General features: G+C 51.2%; 2 protein-coding genes across 3 annotated transcripts; one reads left to right on the top strand and one right to left on the bottom strand.

Annotated features, from left to right (window-relative positions):
• Positions 1–2,241: 2,241 nt before the first annotated feature.
• On the top strand, positions 2,242–12,500 carry VPS4A (vacuolar protein sorting 4 homolog A (S. cerevisiae)). Of its 2 annotated transcripts, none has more exons than XM_012730726.1 (11): positions 2,242–2,405; positions 5,477–5,588; positions 5,686–5,833; positions 7,076–7,134; positions 7,212–7,331; positions 8,023–8,179; positions 8,707–8,855; positions 9,099–9,180; positions 9,407–9,626; positions 10,829–10,969; positions 11,650–12,500. In XM_012730726.1, exons 1-11 carry the CDS (start codon positions 2,385–2,387, stop codon positions 11,749–11,751), a joined length of 1,311 nt encoding a protein of 436 aa, XP_012586180.1. In that variant the 5' UTR covers positions 2,242–2,384; the 3' UTR covers positions 11,752–12,500. The 2 variants fall into 2 exon arrangements, with proteins under 2 accessions (XP_012586180.1, XP_004690487.1); XM_004690430.2 differs by having other exon boundaries at positions 7,073–7,134.
• A 2,905-nt stretch (positions 12,501–15,405) lies between these two features.
• On the bottom strand, positions 15,406–17,475 carry PDF (peptide deformylase (mitochondrial)). Its single transcript, XM_004690210.2, has 2 exons — positions 16,899–17,475; positions 15,406–15,988 (listed from the first exon to the last, which is right to left on the bottom strand). The coding sequence occupies exons 1-2, from the start codon at positions 17,473–17,475 to the stop codon at positions 15,831–15,833; spliced, it is 735 nt and encodes a 244-aa protein (XP_004690267.1). The 3' UTR covers positions 15,406–15,830.
• Between the last annotated feature and the right edge of the window lie 8 nt (positions 17,476–17,483).

Here is a 17,483-nt window from a genome sequence, read left to right as displayed (position 1 = left end):
GTGTACATACATATATAAATACCGATTTCTACCCTGTATATGTAAAAACCATGAGATACATTGATACTTCTAATGTGAGGATTCTAAATTTCCTGTTTGTAAATTCCAGCTCAGACAGCAATCTGAGATCCATTACTCTCAATACATTTGAATCTGCTCATTTATTCAATGTAACTAACATAATATCCCACTATTCAGCCCACTGCCCCCCTCCTCATCCTTGGACATCCCTTCCATCTCACCTCTGGTAGGGGTAGGAGGTGGAGGGGGGTACAAGGAGCTGAGAAAAGAAGAGAAGATGCAAACAGAAGCCTCAAGTGTGTCTTTTGCCCTCAAATTTTCCTCTAAGGAAAGACTTGTAAATGAATGGATCACCAGCCATTGGTGCTATTTTTAAAAGATTGAGAGCAAGTGCACTCTAAAAAAACACATGTTCTATCAATAGTTCCACTATAGACCTTCTGTGTGATGGAGAGCTTAATCACTGGACCAATTTGAGCTTGATCACTCTGAGTCACACAGAGGAGGGGAAAGGAGGATGGCTTCTCAAGAATCTTGAAGCATCAGGACTCTGGTTTTTGGTTGTTGAGTCCAATCTAGGCAAGTACTATATGAGAAAGAACAAAGAGAATTGTGCTTTTGAACATCAGGGATTTTCTGCCTAAAGTGTGGGAGCCGAGAACTTGATTTCTGCTGTAGTGAGGTGAGAATATGAAGTTGTTGATCTGCTGCAGAATCATTAAGACCCAGATGCCTGCCCAGTCCCCTTTCCCTTCTCACTTGTCCCCTCACCCCCAGCTATGGCAACAGCACTACCCAACGAAGCACTCTTTCCCCCTAATCCCCAAGCCTCCACTTAAAATGGGAGCCTTTCCCCACCCCCTGCCTTGGGCATGCTGCCCATTAGGAGCTCACATAGCATATGGGCCTTCATACATGCGTATTGCTTCCTGATTCATCTTTCTCCTCATATTTCAGGATCTCTGGAGATGTCTTGATCTTTATTATTTTTTTTTGTAAGATGTATTTTTTTTTATTTATGCATCCCAGAACTGGGGTGTAGGTTAGAGGCACAGGGGGTGAGAGGATTCACCAGAGACAGAATGGGGAGCAGAACAGGTTGTAATTTACTGAAGTTCACTGTTGAGGGGATTGGTAGCCCAGATAGGAGAGGTTGGCTGTGCCAGATGTGGGTTAGCCTCCTGGCCCAGGAATGGAACCCAGGCCTGGTGATGGCGCTGAGACTTAACCCCTAGACTACCAGGGAGACTGTACATTGATCTTTATTCTACCATGACCTCCACTACCACCAGGCACTATGAGCCTGGCACATACTGCATACTTCTTAAATGTTGTTAAATGAATGTAAACCAGTCTGCATGCTGAAGTATCACCTGGGTAAAGGCCCCAAATTTGGAGGTTGAAGAAAACCATTTTCCTAAAGAAAAAAATAGCAAGGCTAATATCTAAAAATTAAACTGACTTTAGACAGTCTACAGCATCGTAATAACCAGAGACTCAGCCCCCAGTGTGTTCATATTAGCTATCTCACTCATTCCCCACCCCACCCCCATCCCCACCAAAGCCAGGTAAGGTAGATACTAGTTATTACTGTATCCTATTAAACATTCCCAGATTAAAATCTGGGAAGTCAGGTTTACTGTGCTAGTAAAACTATTCTATAAACTCTGTTTCGGCCCTCCTTGGTGGCTCAACGGGCTAAAGCACAGCACTACGACCTCTCAGCAACCTCAGCAACCTCTCAGCAGCCACTGCAGCAGGAGTTCGTTCCCAGACCAGGGAGCTGACCCACAAGGCGCAGCAGACCTCTCCAGTGTCGCCCGCGGCTTCCCTCAGCAGTGTATTCAGTAGATAAGACTGTTCTGATCTCCACTCTGTCTCGGATGAATCCTCTCACCTCCCCTTGCCCCCATACCTCTGGCCTGTACCCCAGTTCTGTAAGCATAAATAAGTTAATCTTTAAAAAAGAAAAAAATAAACACTTTGTTTTTCCAAGCGAGGTCCTGGACTAGCGGAAATCGCCTAATCTTCTTGGCACCCACGACCCTCCCCGCACCCTCGACTCCCGGCGGGCCGGCCGGCCCCACCCCTGCACACTCCCGGGCCTGCCCGCTTCCCACCCGGTCCCCGCCTCCTGCAGTGACGGCCGTGGCCGCCTGGGGGCAGCCGCGCGGCTCGAGCCCGACCGCTCTGGCCTGCGCTCCTCGCTCGCCTTGGACTCGGCTCGGGTTGCGAGCGGCCGCTCTGCCCGCCCAGAGCGCCGACCCGCCGCTCCCCGCGCCGGACCCAGCACCTCGGCTCCCGGGGGCTGGAGCGAGGCCGCAAGCAGCGCCGCGGGGTGTGGGGCGGACCCAGGAGATGAAATGACAACGTCAACCCTCCAGGTACCCCGGCGCGGCCCGGCCTTGACTTGCGGCGGCCGAAGGAAGGGCGGCGGGGCCTGCGGGCCGGCACCGGGGCGGACGGGCTGCCGGGCGGCCTCCTGGGAGCCCCGGCCTCGCGGTCCCCCGCCCCGCCGCCGCTGTCGCCGTCTCCGCGCGTTTTGTTTTTATACCCTCGGAGCGGAGGGCCGCCTCGCCTCCCTGGACGCCGAGCCCCGAGACCGATAGGTGCAGCGGGTGTGCCGTGGGGATCCACCTCTGCCCGGCCGCACCGGCGCCGCCCGGGGGAGCTCCTGCTCGCGGTCGGGCCGCTCACTCCCCTTCCGCCTGCCTCCCTTCTAACACGCCCCGGGTCCTTCCTCCGGTGCCTATTGCTTCTCTGCCAACTACCCTTCATTCATTCCCTCGATCGCGCAGGGTGGTGCTGGGGTGGCGCCACCTGGTTGCGCGACAGCCCCGTCCTCCAGGTACTGCCAGAGCTGCGGGTCCGGAAAACAAACATGCCCAGGCCTCAGACCTGGGTTGGAATCTGGGCTCTGGCATCACTAACATGTGACCTTGGGCAAGTTACTTGATCTTGGAATCTCGGGTTCCTGTCAGTAAAATGGGGTATAACACTCAGAAGCATTTTTGTGACAGTGGCTCCAGGCCAAGCGGTCCAGGTAAAGCGTCCTTCACACAGTGTCTTTGCACAGAGTGCTCAGTAAGTGATGTAGGGTGACAGGAGACTTCAGGGAAGAAGGGGCATAGGGCTGGATCCTCAAAGGTCTGGTTGCTTTCAGATGCCTGAAGGGGGATGGTTATGCCAGGTAGAGGGAAACAAGAGAACAGAGGCAGGGAGTATGTTGGGGTACTTGGCTGGGAATTAAGAGTGCAAAGCCAAACCCCACCACCCACTAGCAGAAGCTCTGTTCTGTTATCACAAGGGTGCAAACATGACTGCAGATCCACCTGCCCTGACAGTTTTGGTAAAACCTGTGAGCTAAGAACGGTTCTTATATTAAAAACAAAACAAAAATACAACATAGGTTTACTAAGCAGTATTTCACATAGCTTATAGTTTACCCATTTAAAGGGTGTAATTCGTTGCTTTTAGTCTATTCACAAAGTTATGTGACCATCACCACAGTCAGTTTTCGAACATTTTCATCACCCCAACGAAACCCTCTACTATTTGTCTTCGCAATCTCTTCTCGCCATCCCCTACCCATCCATGCCTAACCCTCTGTCCCTCCCCTCTTCAACAACCACTAATCTACTTTCTGAGGTATGGATTTGCCTATTGTGCACATTTTATATAAGTGGAATCCTACAGTATGTGATCCCCTGTGACTACTGCTTTCACTTAACATAATACCTAAGTTTTTACATGGCTGGAGGAGGTGATATTTTATAACATGTCAAAATCACAAATTTCACATTTCATTTCTATAAAGATTTATTGGAACACATCCCTGCTCATTCATTTATGTTCATATTCTCTGTGTCTGCTTTGGGGTTACCACAGGCGGAACTGAATAGCTGCTACGGCCATTGTACAGATTGTGCAGCTGGCAAAGTCTAAAATATTTACTGTCCTTTACAAAGAGTTTGCCACTCACTCTCTTCACTCACCCTCATCCTTTGCCATTTGTGTTACTACAGATGCGGCGGGTCTGGCAGTTTTATTTATCACCTTAATTCCTGTTAAGCAAAACTGTTCTCTTCACATTGAAACTAAGACCTCTTACGTGTGAAAAACTATGTGTGGTTGCTGGAAATATTGAATGTGCTTTTACATGCATTAGTTAATAGAGTGTTGGGAAGAGATAGGCATGCTCTGCCACATGGGGGCCAAGCACTGCAGATTTGCTGTTCTGAACCCCACCTTTCAAGAGGCTGGACCCAAGCAAGAAAGCAAATAAGCAAAATAGTCCAAGGATTTGTTCTAGAGGAAAGAAGTCATGAGGGACAGGAGCACCCTTTCATGTCTTATCTGAAGGGCTGTTTTGGGGGACAGAGTGGAAAACAGAAGCTCATGTTGAAACTAATCCAGAAGATTCAGGGCTCTAGTCATTCTTTATTTGTAGGTAGTGGAGGGTGCTAAAGCTTGCACATAGTAGCCAGCACTCATACCTTCCTGATGCCTTTAACTTGGTGAGTTTAGTAACACCAACCTGGCCTAGCCTACCTCACTTTTTTAGGCTTGTAAAGCTAGCTGTGCCTGTTTTTCTATGTCTTCTTGCTTTCAGAAGAGGAGGGCGGACAAATGCCAGGGCCCTGCCAAGAACTGGTCAGGAGGCTTATTGTTTGCTGTGGACGGAACTATGTGTATACAGTGGGCTCTGCCTGCCTGTGTCTAGTGCAAGGTCAGATTGAGGAGGATCATTTTGGTAATGCTTCCCGGGTTGGTGAAGCTGTGGTTTTTAAAGCTGCTCATGTAGGTGTGGGCCATCTGCCTGAAAGCTCCAGCACACTCTGAGTTTAGTCTATAAAGCACAGACCCACGGGCTTTGAAAGATTCAGAGAGATACTCTCATGGAGTTCTTAGAAGGTTAAACAGTTAGGACGAATCCTGACAGTTGGCAGCACTTGTGTGCCTCGGGAGTAAGCAGGCACTTTTCTTACTGGAGCTTCTGGCTTATTGAACCATGTGTTCAAGGGTGTGTTACGTACGTAGTTAGAACTTGAGGAAAACCAAGAGGCTGGCGGTGTGGCTTCCGGTCTTCAGGCTACGCTCCAGCAAGCCGCTGGTTTTGGTGTTTGCCCCGTGCCAGCTTCTCACTTCAACTCCCCTTCACCGTGAACTCTCCCTTTGAGCCCTAACCTGAGATATTTTGTGAGGTTTCCATTTGCTGAAATCTGTCCAGACCAAGGACTGAGAAGGAGCTTACTTTCAACTATCAGAGTACACTGTGAGAGGGATGCTGGCGTTTAAGCCAGGCTACTTGAGGTTGGATAAGTAGCCAACTGACTGATCTGCAACCAACTGATCCACGGGCCTGCAATCCCTATCATCCTGTATTCCTGCTGCCTCTGGCCCAAAGGCTTGTAGATCTCTTCGAAGCACTGAGTTATTTGCTTTCACTTTCCAGAAAGCCATTGATCTGGTGACGAAAGCCACAGAAGAGGATAAAGCCAAGAACTACGAGGAGGCGCTCCGACTCTACCAGCATGCTGTGGAGTATTTCCTGCACGCCATCAAATGTGAGTCACAGGCTGGGTCCCCCCTTGTCTCAGAGTCCCTGGGATGAGAAGAAGGACACATGGGGACTCATGGGCTCCTCTGGTTCCCCTTGCACAGATGAGGCACACAGCGACAAGGCCAAGGAGAGCATTCGAGCCAAGTGCATGCAGTACCTAGATCGGGCAGAGAAGCTGAAGGATTATTTACGAAACAAAGAGAAGCATGGCAAGAAGCCAGTCAAAGAAAATCAGAGTGAGAGCAAGGGGTGAGTATGAAGAAGAGGGCCACCAGGACCAGGGCCCCCCCGTGGTCCTACCCTTGTCTGTGATGCTGTCATTCCTGGTACTAATGCTGCTTTGGACTTCCAGCACCTTCCTTTGGGGGATTCTGCAGCTACTTTCATTGAGCACTTTATTGAAATCCCCCGTGTACACCATCATTGGAACTATGCAGAAGAGCTGTGGGCAAAGTGGGCAGCCGGCATAGTGGTTACCAGCTTTGGGCTCTAAATCAACCTCTTGGTATTGCAGCCAGGCTCCGCCCTTCCTGGCCATATGATCTTGGACAAGTACCAGGAATACCTGTGCCTCCAGAATTCTCATCTGTAGAAGAGGGGCTTTCATGGGACTTTCCTCCTGGGGGTACTCTAAGGAGCACGTGAGGCGATGCGTGTAGAGCCCTTGGGCAGAACTGAGCACACAGTAGGCAATAAGCAGTTTCATAACCCCATTTTCATCCAGCTAGATGAGGAGACAGACTCCGAGCTTGGCCCTTGATGGAGGTCAGCACCCACACTTGGGGCCTGTGCTCCTGACTCCAAAGCCATTGTTCCCTCTGGTGCCTCTCAATTCATATCTATGGTTTACCCACCATGAAGATGCCAGTCGATGACAAAGGCTACTGGTGTCCTGGAAGCAAGAGGGCGGTGCTAGGCAAGAGTGAGGGAATGGGAGAGAGGTGGTGTCGGCTTCCTCACTAGAGGACAGAGGCTCTGCTCCTGAATAGAGAGGATACTCTCTCATGAAGGGAGAAGAGGCCCTGAAGAATTGAGAATGGCAGGTGTCCGGAAAGAGATGGTCTGGGGAGCAGGGGCCTGCTCCTTTGCTGGGTACTCTCCTGCAGCATCACTTCATCTCTTCTGAGTCACAGCCACTACTCCCGGTCTCAGTCCATATGAATGACCAGTGACAGCTCCTTTTGCTTGCCCAGTTGCTCTTGAATTTCAGTCACCTCCCAGGTCCCTCACTAACCTTCTAGAGTGGCACACATCTCTGTTCCTGTTCCCTAAATGAAGAAATGAGGATGGTTGTGAGCATGTTTCATAGAGCACACCGTGGGGAAATGAGGAAATTGTGTGGCCTGGAAGGCCTGGAGGTACCTGCTGGTGCTCTTTCATCATCACTGAGGAGGGCAAACAGTGGCCATCAGAGCCTGTCCTTGCACCCAGAGCCTCCTTGCCTACTACCTGTTGCTCCAACTTGTCCTCTTTTGTCTCATTTCCTAGCAGCGATAGTGATAGTGAAGGGGATAATCCAGAGAAAAAGAAATTGCAAGAACAACTGATGGGTAAGAGACTCACACTGTGGCAGTGGGAGGGGCACATGGCCTGGTGGGTGGGCTCAGACTCTGCCCTCCTCTCACAGGGGCCGTGGTGATGGAGAAGCCCAACATTCGATGGAATGATGTGGCCGGGCTGGAGGGCGCCAAGGAGGCTCTCAAAGAAGCTGTTATTTTGCCAATTAAATTCCCACACCTGTTCACAGGTAAGCCACTTTTGGCCCAAATGTAAAGAATATCAGGCTTCTGAGTGAGCCAGCTCAACTCTGAAGTTGTCTGGGAGCAGTGGTGACTCAATTTCTTTGTCCTTAAAGGGTGAGGGCTCAGCTTCTCTCTATTAAATTTCTCTATGATGAGATCTTTGACTTGTCTGTCCCAGTAGGTGGGCAGGGAGAGGAACTTGTGCCAGCTAGTGTCATTTTATTTTATTTTTTTAAAGATTTATTTACGTATGCATTCAAGAACTGGGATACAAGCCAGAGATGTAAGGGTAAGCGGATTCACCAGAGACAAGGTGGGGAACGTAACAGGCAGACTGGCTGAAATACACTGCTGGGGGGAGTGGCAGGCGAGACAGGAGAGGTCTGCCGCGCCATGTGGGCCAGCTCCCTGGCTGGGATCAAATGCATGCTATGGCAGCTGCAGATAGCGTCATAGTGCTGCACTTTAACCCATTGCACCACCAGGGATGGTCCAGCCAGTGTCATTTTGCAAGGTCTCAGGGGCCATGAGCAAGGGCTAGAACTAAGCTGTTGCACATAGTTCAGTAAGTTCCGTCTGCAACTACAATTTGTTTTATAAAGCTCTACTTCTAGCGGCAAAGGCCCCTCTGCTTTTTTTCTGTTCCCTTTCCCTAGTCAGGAAGAAACTGAGTTTGATTTATTTTTTTTCTTGCAGGCAAGCGTACCCCTTGGCGAGGAATACTGCTTTTTGGACCCCCTGGCACAGGGAAGTCCTACCTGGCCAAAGCAGTGGCCACGGAGGCCAACAACTCTACCTTCTTCTCTGTGTCCTCCTCAGACTTGATGTCTAAGTGGCTGGGGGAGAGTGAGAAGTAAGTTAGCCACTAGGCCCTGCCTATGCACGGCTCTAGGCCCAGCTGCCCCATCCAGGAGTCTCTTCCGGAAGCTGCGGGAGGCAGGGATCAGTATCCAGGGGAGAAATATCTCACTAACTTAATGGGTAGACATGTTCCTCTGAACAGCTGGAAATCGGGAGAGGAGTCCTCCAGACTGGAAGGGCAAGTCACTTGCAGTGTGGCTATGAGACTCCCCTCTGGGACTTTATGTAGTAACTTCCTTCAAAGTCTCCCACTCCACAGGTGGTGAAACTAAGGCTGAGAGGAAGGGAAGGGACCTGTCCTTAGCACAGCACTCATGCAGGCAGGCAGCTGCTGGCGTGGAAGCTGATGTCAACGCTGTGCATCCTCTTGGTGCAATACTGCCAAGGGACCAGTTACTGTCCTTTTTTTCTCTGAAACCCAAGCTTAACTGTGGTCTTGTCCTCATGGGAAGGGACTGAGTCCCTGGCCAGGCCTTTGTGTGAGTGTCCAGCTCCCAGCCCCACTTGTCCCCTTCACAGGCTTGTCAAGAACCTCTTCGAGCTGGCCAGGCAGCACAAGCCCTCCATCATCTTCATTGACGAGGTGGACTCCCTCTGTGGGTCCCGCAACGAAAATGAGAGTGAAGCAGCCCGAAGGATCAAAACAGAGTTCTTAGTCCAGATGCAAGGTGTGTATTGGTCCCAGGCTCCCTCCTCTCTCCCTACTCCACCTAAAGCCAGCCTGGGGCTGCGTTATTTAGAGGTAGCTGGAAGTCCTCTCTTCAGGCCCTCATTGCAGAGAGGTTCCTGAGGCATTTTCCTGCCTCTGCTGTTCTGCAGCTCTTCACCCCTGCAGACGCCTTTCCCCTCAGGCTCTGCCTGACTCTGTAAGTGGTTCTCAGAGTCAGGCCTGTGCCTTCCTTTCTCCACAGGGGTGGGGAACAACAACGATGGGACTCTGGTTCTTGGTGCCACAAATATCCCATGGGTGTTGGATTCAGCCATTAGAAGGAGGTGAGTCTTTCCCACAGGAATGGGGGCTGGGGTCTCTCTCCAGCCATGATCAGCCTGCTGCCGGCAGCCAGGAGTATAGCCTGACCCCCTTTCTCTGAAGGCTTCTCTGTGTCTGCATGTTGAGCAGAACCTTAGTGAGCCAATTTCTGGGGGTCCCTGCTTTCCCTCTGCATTAAGACCATTTTGTCATCTGCTCTCAGGTCCTGCCCTGTGCTTGGCTCTCTAGGTTTGAAAAGCGGATTTATATCCCACTGCCTGAGGAAGCTGCCCGTGCCCAGATGTTCCGGTTGCATCTGGGGAGCACGCCCCACAACCTGACAGACGCCAACATCCACGAGCTGGCCCGGAAGACAGAAGGCTACTCAGGTGCAGACATCAGCATCATCGTGCGGGACTCCCTTATGCAGCCCGTCAGAAAAGTGCAGTCAGCAACACACTTCAAAAAGGTGAATGGGCCAGCAGGGAATTGCTTAGAGAGTGTCACAGGACAGAGGTGGCAGCTTTCTTTGTCAGCTTCCTGGCAAAGAGGGAGTCCACTTCATGGATAAAGAGATGGAGGGCTTCTGCTGCCTGGCCAGCTCAAATAGGTTCTTGACGAGCCTGTGGAGGGACCAAGTGGGGCTGGAATCTGGACACCCACCCTAGCAAGTGACACTTGCTAGGTCTCCCAGAAGACCAGGACAAATGCAAAGTGAGCCCCTGGCTTTGGGCACCTGCTCTCCTCTTCCTTCTTGCTTCAGTGTGGCCACATTAGGTGTAAGAGGACAGGACCATGCTGTTCCTCTTGCTGCTTCCGTAGGCGCTGTGCCATCATGCATAACAGACCTTGTGAGGTGCCTGGAAAGTGTTGGGGTAAAACCAGACTGTAAGGAAAACTCTTGTTTATGCAGCAGAGTTTTGTCAGGTATCCGCTGTGGGTCCTACTATGTGCCTGACACTGTTCTCCACGCTGGGGACATGTTTGTGACCATGCACAGAAATTCCTGCCCTCCAGGGGCCTCCTTTTTAGTGAGGGAGATAGATAGCAAACAAAATCAAGATGTAGGGCCTCCTTGGTGGTGCAAGGGGTTAAGTTGCAGCACTGTGAAGCTAGTGGTGGCTTCTGTATCATGAATTCAATCCCCAGCCAGGGAGGTGACCCACATGGCACAGCAGACCTCTCCTCTCACCCGCTGCTCCCCTCAACAGTGTATTCCAGTAGATCTGCCTGTTCTGCCCCTCACTTCTTTCACCTCGCTCACCCCCATACTTCCAGCCTACACTCCAGTTCTTATGTGCATAAATAAAAATAAATCTTAAAAAATAAACAAGATGCATTTCTTAGCGGGTGATAAGGAAAGCTCAAGCAGAGGGTCTAGCACTCTGAAATGACAGATCACATGGGCTGGCATTTGAGTCGAGTTAGAAGTGATAGAAGGCGCCTTTGCTGGGTAAAGGAAGAGTGCTGTCCGTGGAACAGACTAAAGAGGGAAGCAAGTTTAGAAGTCCCTGAATCCTAGGGCTGAAATCTGGTGGAGGTAATAAGCATAGGCATGGGATTCCCATGCCTATATTCCCTTCTCTTCAGGACTCAGGAAGCTGGGGTGTCCCGCCCACCCTACCAAACACCAAACGGCCCACTTTCCAGTCAATTCCTGTTTGGTTTCAGGTCTGTGGCCCTTCCCGCACCAACCCTAGTGTTATGATTGATGACCTCCTGACCCCGTGCTCACCAGGGGACTCAGGGGCCATAGAGATGACTTGGATGGATGTCCCTGGTGACAAACTCTTAGAGCCTGTGGTTTGCATGGTAAGTGGCCTGAACAGGGGACTGAACAGAGCCGAGAAAATGTGGGAGTTGGCAAGAGCACGAATAGGCTCCTGCACATCTCTGTTCTGGGCTGTTGTGGCTGCTGATAAATAGCAGAAAGGGGTCTTTGGGGCTCTGGGTAGCCGGGGCTCCTGTCATTAGGTGCGGTGATGTCCAGGATGGAGGCTGCAACATTCACATTTTATCCTCTTCAGCAAGAGTAAAGACTAGATGCTGTGGCTCCACCATTCCCTGGGGCCGGCTTGTCTACACACAGAAGGAACCACTCACCGTCTGTCAGCATGGTTTGATATGATGACTCAATGCAGTTGCACAGCAGTCTCTCCCCCAGCTCTTCTCGACCGCTCCTTGCGGTCTTGTGGCCGGTGTCTGTCATGCAGGCCATTGTGGTGGGCAGGGTTAGGATGGGCTGCTCAGGGGACTAAGAGTTGGTGGGAGCTAAGTAGGCCTGTCTGGAAAGTGCCTGTCAAGAGCCGTTCAGGCAGACACCAGGCACCTAAGGAGCTGGTGCACACGTGGGGCCGGGGAGCCGCGTGGGGGGCCAGGGAGCCGGGAGGCGAGCGTCCTTCCACCCTAGACCTGGTGGGCCTGGGGCGGGAGGCTGAGGCCTGGAGTCCAGCTCCTCCTCAGCTGCGTGCTCTTGTCTTTGGTCTTTGCAGTCGGACATGCTCCGGTCCTTGGCCACCACCCGGCCCACGGTGAATGCAGATGACCTCCTGAAAGTGAAGAAATTTTCAGAGGACTTTGGGCAGGAGAGTTAAAAGCTCCTTCACTTGGGTGACGGTGAAGGTGGGCTGTCGATGGGGTTAACTCCACAGCACTCCTCACATCGGTGGCCAGACAGGGCTCCAGGATTCGTTCTGGTCACTACGTCCCCGCCGCCTCCGTGTCAGGCCGCCAGCAGGGGAGCAGGACGGAAGGGCCTCCTGGGCCTAGAGACGTGTAAGCACATTTGGCACCTGGTGGAATTCTGGCTCTTCCTCCTTTTCTGGATGGTCACCAACTCCTTGTCCTGCCCCTCCGTGGTATTTTTTTTTAAAGACCTTTTTTTGTTCCCCTAAATTAATGCTGCTTGGATTTTTGTCTTGTTTATAAATAAAGTTAAAATCACCCAGAAGCGTCAAGGATGAGAGCAGCCCACGCAGCGGGGTTGGTGCGCAGACCTTCAGAACGGCCTGCCGGGCCCCAGCACCCATTCCTTCTAGACCCAAGTGTTGCTCCTGGTGGACAGAATGGCTGATGCCCTGGGTCCCCAGCCCAAGCTCTGCCTGCAGAGGCCGAGAGTGAAGCCAAGCCATTCTCACCCTCCTGCGTTGGCTTCCAGGGCCCTGTGTTCTCCTTGCAGGAGAGGCGGGGCCTTGTAAGCACAGAGCAGTGTGGTCAAAATGTGTGAAGGCAGCCAGTGGGCATTACTGCTGCCTTTTCTTCCCTTGGAATGTGAGAACTAAACCCAGCACTGTCCCTGGGTCCCTGCCCTGGAAACGGGCTAATAAATCCTTTCCTTTCTTGAGCCATCTGAGTGATCGCGTCTTTGACTGCTGTATGTGGCTCTTTGAAAGCCACTCTGGCTTCTGATAGAGACCCCTTGGTTTTCTCTCATCTCTTCAGTGTAAGAAGCAAGTAGTAGTGTCACTAGCTGCCTGTTGCCCAATCAGGGTCGTGAGACCTTTCTTCCCTAAGAAGAAAATTGTGGCTGAGGGTGTCTAAAAGGCCCTGCGCATTTCCTCCTGTTCTCCAGCCTCAGATAAGAGACTGCCACCCAGGAGGCCTCCATGCCTGACACGGCCTGCGGCTGTTTCATTGGGTATGCTGCCAACACTTAAAATTCAAGCGTTGATGTAAACATTCAGACCTGGCTCCTGGGAAGATTAGGTAACACTGGGTCTGCTCCCCATGAAGCAGCCTGCCAGCTATAGCTGAGCTTGGGTGCCCTGTTCAGAGGGTAGCACGCTGTCCAGCTCCAGTGCTCACAGGGACTGCTCCACTGTCCAGCCCCAGTGGCCATTTGAATTTGTGATTCCTGACAGCCACATCTCCAGAGCTGGCTGCCTTGAGACACTAGGAAGAAGCCTGACATAGAGTTACTAAGTTTGCCCTTCCCCTCCAAAAACCTTGCACTGGCTTTTGATCCAGTTAGGGTAGCTGCTGAATTTGGCTCCTTGAAGGCTTGGACCCTGCACTGCCCTCCATTGCTGGGGGCTTAGCCCCCCACTCCTTACCTGGAACATCATTGGCACTTAGCTCTGGAGCTCCCCTGTAGTTCTAGCCCTGCTGATACTGCTTCATTCCAACTTTTTTTTTTTTTCTCAATTGTTAACTTTACTTGAATCAAAGGTCTTTTATTTAACCTCACTTCTACCATTTAAACACCTTGGTTAAGAGGAACTTGAGTGCTACTAGGGTTTAATCTCAGCTCACTGAAGTTTGCGGATACCCGCTTTTCCTCCATCTCACTTCCCCACCAGTAATGTGCTGTTCAGATGGAGTCTGAACCAACCTCAGAGTGCAGCTGTGGCCTTATCACCTAAAGCATAATGTCCTTTGTGCAGACAGTTAAATTTATCTCTTCCCCACCAGGAATTTTGTTCTAACACTTCTGCCCACATTGGCTTTCACTGGAAATTGGTTTCTTTCACTCGTGAAGATACTATGTGTGTGTGTAATTTTCTTAGCTGGTAACTGCCTGAGATGAAAGGTTTTCTGTATTGGAAATGCAAGAATTTGTGGCCTGTCCTGCTGATATGGATTTGCTTACAACCTCGTATCTTGTCAGCAATATAGTCTTCAAGCTTTTCTGAGGCCCACTCTGAGCAGTCATTTATTTTTGGGCCAAGGACCCTGGAATTTCCGACAGGCTGCTGACCTGCATGACAGAAGTGTTACTAAGGACAACTTGCGCACTGTCGAATCAAGGTGTTCTGATGCCACCCTGCAGGAACATATGCTCATCATCCCTGGGGAAGGAGGCACATCGAACTCTAACTTCCACAAGATCCATGTTTTCAGGGTAAAAGTTTCTACAGACTTCCCCAAGTCTAAGCTCATATCTGGGAGAAGCCGAGTCTTGCCCATCCCCAGTTTAATGCATAGGGAGCCAGCTCTCTTCTGCTTGGCCTTCCAGATCCCTGGACTTGACCCAGCTAGAGAAAGCCATACGAGATAATGGCTTTCCTCAGTGTCTGTTTAATTGCTGTTTAAAGCACTTTTGATGGGTTTCTTATTTCATGGAAATGAGTTTTAAAATTGGGGGAATGAGGTGAATTTTGAGGGCTATGGTAAGAGCACATGTGTTGAAAAACTTAAGAACAAGCTGAAGCGGGGCCTTCCCTGGTGGCCCAGTGGTTAAAGGGCAGCACTATGAAGCTATCCACAGCCACTGTAGCACAAGTTCAATCCCTAGCCAGGGAGGTGACTCATATGGTGCAGCAGACCTCTTGTCCCATCACTACTCCCCTCAGCAGTGTATTTCAGTTAGTCTGCCTGTTCTGCTCCCCACTCTGTCTCTGGTGAATCCTCTCACCCCCCCACACCTCTGGCCTGTACCCCAGTTCTTACATGAATAAATAAATAAATCTTAAAAACAAAACAAAAAAACTGAGGACAAATATCTAAAACCATTTCTTTCACTTCCTTTATAAAGCTCTGACGTATCTTGAGGCTACACATTGGTCAGCATAATGCTAATTAATTTTCCAAAAATTTGTATGATGACCAGGAAGCACATGTAGGACTGCTTTCTATCCTAATTGTGACAGACAGAGGCTCACTGCTCCTCAACTATCACCCTCCTACTCCATGGCTTTATCCAAAGGAGTTCAGTACCACTTGTCCAAAAGATCTCAGCAGGAAAATCTCCATGTCTCTTCAAGGTGGATGACAAATGTTAAAGGTGTGGATATTCATTTACATTCATGTCATTAACCACTGCCATGAACTGGGACAATTCTGTCCTGTGTTATTTCCACAAAGAAATTGGTATCCCAGGCAAAAAAGGACTTCACAGGTAAGACACAAGACCATTATAAAAATAAGAATGCTGGGAAGATGGTCAAATATAACCTGATCTTAACTTTTTTTTTATTTGTTTATGCATACAGAAATGGGGTACAGGCCAGAGGTACAGGGGCAGCGAAAGAATACACCAGAGAAAAGACTGGGGAGCATAACAGGCAGATCGACAAAGTATACCACTAAGGGGAGCAGCGGACGAGACAGGAGAGGGCTCCTGCGCCATGTGGGTCCCCTCCGGGGCAGGGATCAAACTCGTACTGAAGCGGCCATGGCTTGGTGTAGCTTCACAGCGCAGCGCTCCAACCCTGTGCGCCACCAGGAAGGGCCCCCTAATCTTAACTTTTTTTTATATAATATAACAACTTATTTTTTACATCATTTTGTACATTTTTTTTTATCTCAATTATAATACCTGTGTGTTTCCCACCACCAAGTCACCCATGTGCCATCACCATAGTCCAGTGCACTTCCCTCCCTAATCTCAACATTTTTAAACACAGCTTTGGTGTGATATTTGGTGACATTATCTGAAATTTGATACATTATCATCAAATCTTGGCTTCAGGAACAGATGACACGTCTTCTGAGCATGGCTATCATCAGAAAGTATCCACTCCTTCAACAAAGTAAGTATTTTCTTCTCAAGTTGATAGCAGTTAAACATTTCAGGTTAAACATTTCAAACACCTTCCAACCTGACTTGGCTTGCTTTGGCAGTGCACAGATTTCTGTCAGCTGAGCCAATACTAAGCTGATGCCAAGTAAGGCTCATTCAGATCAAAGTCAAAACAACTTTTTTTCCAGAATCCTCAGATGCAGTAAGAAAATTTTAGTCATTCACCTCCATCCAGTGGATGTTTGTAAATGTCTTGCTGTCCATTTTGTCAATGAATAGGCAGCCTTGCAAGTGGTCCATCTCATGCTGGATGATGCGGGCTGCCCACCCGCTGGCTTGCCACACCACCTGCTCTCCTCTAGGGTCTAGCCCTGCAAAGAAAATTACCAGTGGGTGAGGTCACGTGAAACCACATCACTCTCTTTAACTCCTTAGCCCTCCCCCACCTCCTACCCTGACTTCCTTATCTGTAAGAAGCAACATCAGGGAAATGTACAACAGGGAGTAGAAAGCAGTCCCAACCTTCCCCAAAAAGCTGCTTCAACTGGGCCCATTGCCAAGTGTTCAGCCTGGTTCCCTACTCTGACAATTAGATTACAGGATCCACTATGGAGCTGAGAGAAGTGATCTTCCTAAGGTGCTTTTTTTAATTTTTTTTAAAGATTTATTTTATCTATGCACACAAGTGCTGAGGTGTAGGGCAGAGGTGTAAGAGGATTCACCAGAGATAGTAGGGAGCAGAACAGGCGGATCTTCTGAAACAATACTGCTGAGGGGAGCAGCGGGCTAGAGAGGAGCGGTCTGCTGCAGAGTGGGTCAGCTCCCTGGTCAGGGATGGAGTTCGTGCTGCAGTGGCTGCAAATAGCTTCATAGTGCTGTGTTTTATAATAGTGCTGTGCGTTACCCCCTTGGGCCACTGGGGAGGCCCTGTCTTCCAATTCTTAAAAGAAGTATGTAAGAGGCCCTCCCTGGTGGCTCAGCGGGTTAAAAAAAGTATGTAAGCATGACACGGTATAAAATAAAGGGCTCCCGTGGACTTCTGACTCTGCCCTGCCTACCTCTCCGGGTTGAGCCTGGTCTGCTCTCACAGAAGCCGCCTTCCCTACAGAATCCCGCCCATCCCCAGATCCCGCTCTTTGTTCATGCCAGAGGCTCCGTCGAGAAACCGTCCACCTTAAAGCCAGCTTTGCGGAAACTAGTGGGATCCGAAGTCGCTGCCGCTACTGGTGGGGAGAGAAGGACGCGTTTAACAGCTGCCCCAGCGTCCCTGCCGCCTCCCACCTGTGATCTGCACGGCCTGGTAGCGGGGCACGTAGGCCAGGAAGCCCGCGACGCTCTCGCAGCCCTCGGGGAAGGTGACCAGGCGGCTGTCCAGCACCTGCAGACTCGGGTTCACGAACACGCGCAGGGGGAAGGGCTCCATCTGGCGGACTTCGCGCAGGCGCGGCGCGCAGGCGCGGAAGAGCGTCTCGGGGAACTCGAGGGCCAGCACCTGCAGCGGTACCCCGAGCTGCGGCGCGCTCAGCCCCACACAGCCCCGGCGCCGCATCACCTGCACCAGCCGCTGCACCAGCCGCTGCAGCTCGGGCCCCGCCAGCTGCGCCGGTTCTACGGGGGCCGCCACGACCCGCAGCGCCGGGTCCCCGACCTGGCACACGTGCTGGTACGGCGGCTCCGGCGCTCCCCGCACCAGACGCCGCACGTAGCGCCAGTAGGAGCGCCGGCGCACCGGGCCCTCCAGGCCGCCTTGCGCGGACGTGGAGCTACAGGCCCGGGCGCCGCCGGCCACCGGCCGCCCGCAGCAACGCGCGCGCGCCAGCAGCGACCCCAGCAGCATCCCCGCGCCCAGCCGGGCCATGGCGAGCC

Source organism: Condylura cristata, unplaced genomic scaffold (genome assembly GCF_000260355.1).
Source record: "Condylura cristata isolate star-nosed mole 26May11 unplaced genomic scaffold, ConCri1.0 scaffold00028, whole genome shotgun sequence".
NCBI classification, from domain to species: domain Eukaryota; kingdom Metazoa; phylum Chordata; class Mammalia; order Eulipotyphla; family Talpidae; genus Condylura; species Condylura cristata.
The sequence above is the reverse complement of the archived record's forward strand: the minus strand, read 5'-3'. Positions and strand labels throughout refer to the sequence as shown.

What these genes read in the sequence shown, in the direction of transcription:
- VPS4A (XM_004690430.2), top strand. Translation starts at nt 2,385, where the DNA reads ATGACAACGTCAACCCTCCAG. An exon ending in GTTCTTAGTCCAGATGCAAG is followed by an intron (nt 8,856 to 9,098) that starts GTGTGTATTGGT and finishes CTTTCTCCACAG; the next exon opens with GGGTGGGGAACAACAACGAT. An exon ending in TAGAGCCTGTGGTTTGCATG is followed by an intron (nt 10,970 to 11,649) that starts GTAAGTGGCCTG and finishes TGGTCTTTGCAG; the next exon opens with TCGGACATGCTCCGGTCCTT.
- PDF (XM_004690210.2), bottom strand. Translation starts at nt 17,475, where the DNA reads ATGGCCCGGCTGGGCGCGGGGATGCTGCTGGGGTCGCTGCTGGCGCGC. An exon ending in CCAGGCCGTGCAGATCACAG is followed by an intron (nt 15,989 to 16,898) that starts GTGGGAGGCGGC and finishes TTTTCTTTGCAG; the next exon opens with GGCTAGACCCTAGAGGAGAG.